The 2,645-nt window shown below is 45.1% G+C and overlaps 1 protein-coding gene across 2 annotated transcripts; it reads left to right on the top strand.

The window, feature by feature from the left end:
• The first annotated feature begins 798 nt into the window (after positions 1-798).
• FGFBP1 (fibroblast growth factor binding protein 1) lies at positions 799-1,563 on the top strand. Of its 2 annotated transcripts, XM_047090809.1 has the most exons (2): positions 799-1,320; positions 1,387-1,563. In XM_047090809.1, the coding sequence occupies exons 1-2, from the start codon at positions 799-801 to the stop codon at positions 1,561-1,563; spliced, it is 699 nt and encodes a 232-aa protein (XP_046946765.1). The 2 variants fall into 2 exon arrangements, with proteins under 2 accessions (XP_046946765.1, XP_046946764.1); XM_047090808.1 differs by having other exon boundaries at positions 799-1,563.
• Positions 1,564-2,645: the final 1,082 nt, after the last annotated feature.

Here is a 2,645-nt window from a genome sequence, read left to right as displayed (position 1 = left end):
TACAGTCAAATTGGATTACCTCTGCTCCTTCATGCCTTTCCTTAGGCTCTTACTGCACCCCCAAATGCCCCCTCTCACAAACCCATCTATCTCAGAGTGGCCAAACGCCACACATCTTGAACTTTCGGCCAATCATCACCTTTCATGTCACTTTCCATGTTCTTTCTCGTTGTGTGATCACCTGAGTCCACGTAGAACTGGGTTAGAAATCCAGCACATGGAGCGAGAGGCGACTTTGGCAATTATTTCACCTAACACCTCGATATCCAGGGGAACTGAGACCAGAGAGGAGAGTGACTTGGCCAAGATCACGTTGGGGGCCGAATTGGGCCAGACTACTTGCCAATGCTATTTAAATTCCTCAAAAAATTGCTTCTAATCTCTAAGATGCGACCTCCTCATTCACACTGATAAATCCAACATCTAGTCTAGTGCATGGTATATAGTAGATGTTCCATAAATGCTTGTTTAATGAGTGAATGAAGGAGCGAGTGAGTGAGCAAATGCAGGAGTAAAGGACTAGTGAGCGAGGGATGAGAGTTCATTTGGCTCAGGACGTGGTGAATGAAGGAAGGAAGAGTAGGTTTTTGACATTCAGGACTCTGGTCAAGCAGAAATGTGAATAGATGGGCTGCTGGTCTAGTAGTTCCAGGAGCCAGAGGATTCTTGACCTCACTCTGGAGCAAGGAGACACATGTCGGGATGAAGGGAGAGTCATCTGCAGCCCTGCATTGCTGAACTATTGCCAAGCACTGATTCACCTGTTCTTGTCAAACAGGTTCCCACCACACTGAAGCCATGAGGATCCATAGCCTCACCCTGTTCTTCTTCCTTCTTCTGGCTGCTCAGGTGTCACCGGTGAAGAGCAAAAAGGAAGCAAAGAATAGACATGTCAGCAAAGGCACCACAGAGAAATTGCATACTCTGGGAGAGCCCCAGATTGAGCCACCCAAGCGCCTGACCAAAGGCAAATTTGTCACCCAAGACCATGCCAAATGCAGATGGGAGGTAACTGAGCAAGGAAAGGGCATAGTGCTGAAGGTCGAGTGCACCCGACAGGACAACAAGTTTTCCTGTGTCTTTACGGGCAATCCAACTTCCTGCCTAGAGTCAAACAAGAAGAATGTCTATTGGAAACAAATTGGCCGGAACCTGCGCTCTCAGAAGGTCCTCTGTGGGGATGCCAAAACCATCCTGAAAACCAGGGTGTGCAGAAAGAAGTTTCCAGAATCCAATCTCAAGCTGGTGAATTCCACTCTGATTTGGAACAAGAAACCCAGCCAGGAGTTAATGGAACCCTCATCCAGGGAACAGAGCAAAGCCAGTGAAGCCTCCCTCATGGAGCCTAACAAAGCCAAAGGGTTATCCCTTAAGGAGCAGATAAAGGTCAAAGAACACACCCCCTCTGGCCCAGCAGAGACCCAGACCACAGCCACCAAGGATCCCAAGTGTGCAGAGGACCCAGACTTGATAAAGCAGAAGATGGCCCTGGACTACTGTGGGGAATCCTGGAGCTCCATCTGCAAATTCTTCATCACCATGATCCAGGACAATACATGCTAATGAGACCAAAAGAGAACAGAGTCCTTTAGGAGGTGCTATGTAAACCTCTTTAGCATGTGGTAAAGCTCTCCGAGTAAGATGAACATTTGTGCTGTGAGAGCGCAGAATATTTAAACAGATTTTGTAATTTTTGTTTTTGTGTTTTGGAATTTGCTTTATATTCATTTCCTTCAATTTTATTTTCAGGGGTTGTTTCCCTCAGCATATGTTTCCATGGCCCACAAAGCTCTGTGTAGACGAGCAGCAAGGACCATTTTCTGAGTTGAATGAGCCAGAGTGATGATTTCAGTGCAATGCACTTTCTGGTGAATTAGCAAAGTTAATAAAGCTCTGGATGTTTTTCAGAAATATGTTCAGACAATTTTTTTGTTTCTTTATGTCAACTTTCAATGAACTCATAAACAGTCCCCATATATCCGTGGGAAAAAAAAAATCTAAGTAATGATGTTTTGTTTCCCACCCATCCTAAGTCATCCCCAAAGATGACCCATTCCAGAATCCTTATCTTTGTCTTTTCATCCATTGGTCCATGGGGTTTGTGGCTAACTGCACTGTAATAATTAGGATCCCTGATTTCAAGTGGGACAAATAAGGCATGGTATAATTAAAAACACAAATCAGGGTCTCACAGATGGTAAGAAGGGAGGCAAGATTTGAACCCAGAACTTCTGTACAGCCAAGTACACAGCTAGAGGAATGCCCTCCACTTAGGTCAGGGCTGGACATTAACTTCTTGCTATATTTGGGACCCCAGATATTGAGAAGCTCATTTCTGGCCTGGGGAAAAGGGACTTGGTTAAGTACAGTGTCCTGTGATGAAAATTCCAAAGGAAAGAGGAAAAGTCAATGTGGAAAACCAGAGAGAGGAGGTGAAAGTTACTGGAAAAACTCTGGTTGAACTTCATGGAGGAGGTATTATGGAGCTGGAATTTGGAAAGAGTATCCTTGGGTAGGAAATAGGGCAGAATGGAAGCACTTTGGACAGATGACAGCATGTGTGAAAGCAAAGAGACGTAAAAATCCTAGAAGCTGGGACAAGACATGTGGCTGGAATATGGTGGGATGTAGGGATGACACTACTG

Source organism: Lynx rufus, unplaced genomic scaffold (genome assembly GCF_022079265.1).
Source record: "Lynx rufus isolate CCGP_SWC_20201006 ecotype Redwood Valley unplaced genomic scaffold, mLynRuf1.p SCAF_3, whole genome shotgun sequence".
Lineage (NCBI taxonomy): Eukaryota > Metazoa > Chordata > Mammalia > Carnivora > Felidae > Lynx > Lynx rufus.
The sequence above is the reverse complement of the archived record's forward strand: the minus strand, read 5'-3'. Positions and strand labels throughout refer to the sequence as shown.

Coding starts and splice junctions, on each gene's coding strand:
- FGFBP1 (XM_047090808.1), top strand. CDS start 799: ATGAGGATCCATAGCCTCACCCTGTTCTTCTTCCTTCTTCTGGCTGCT.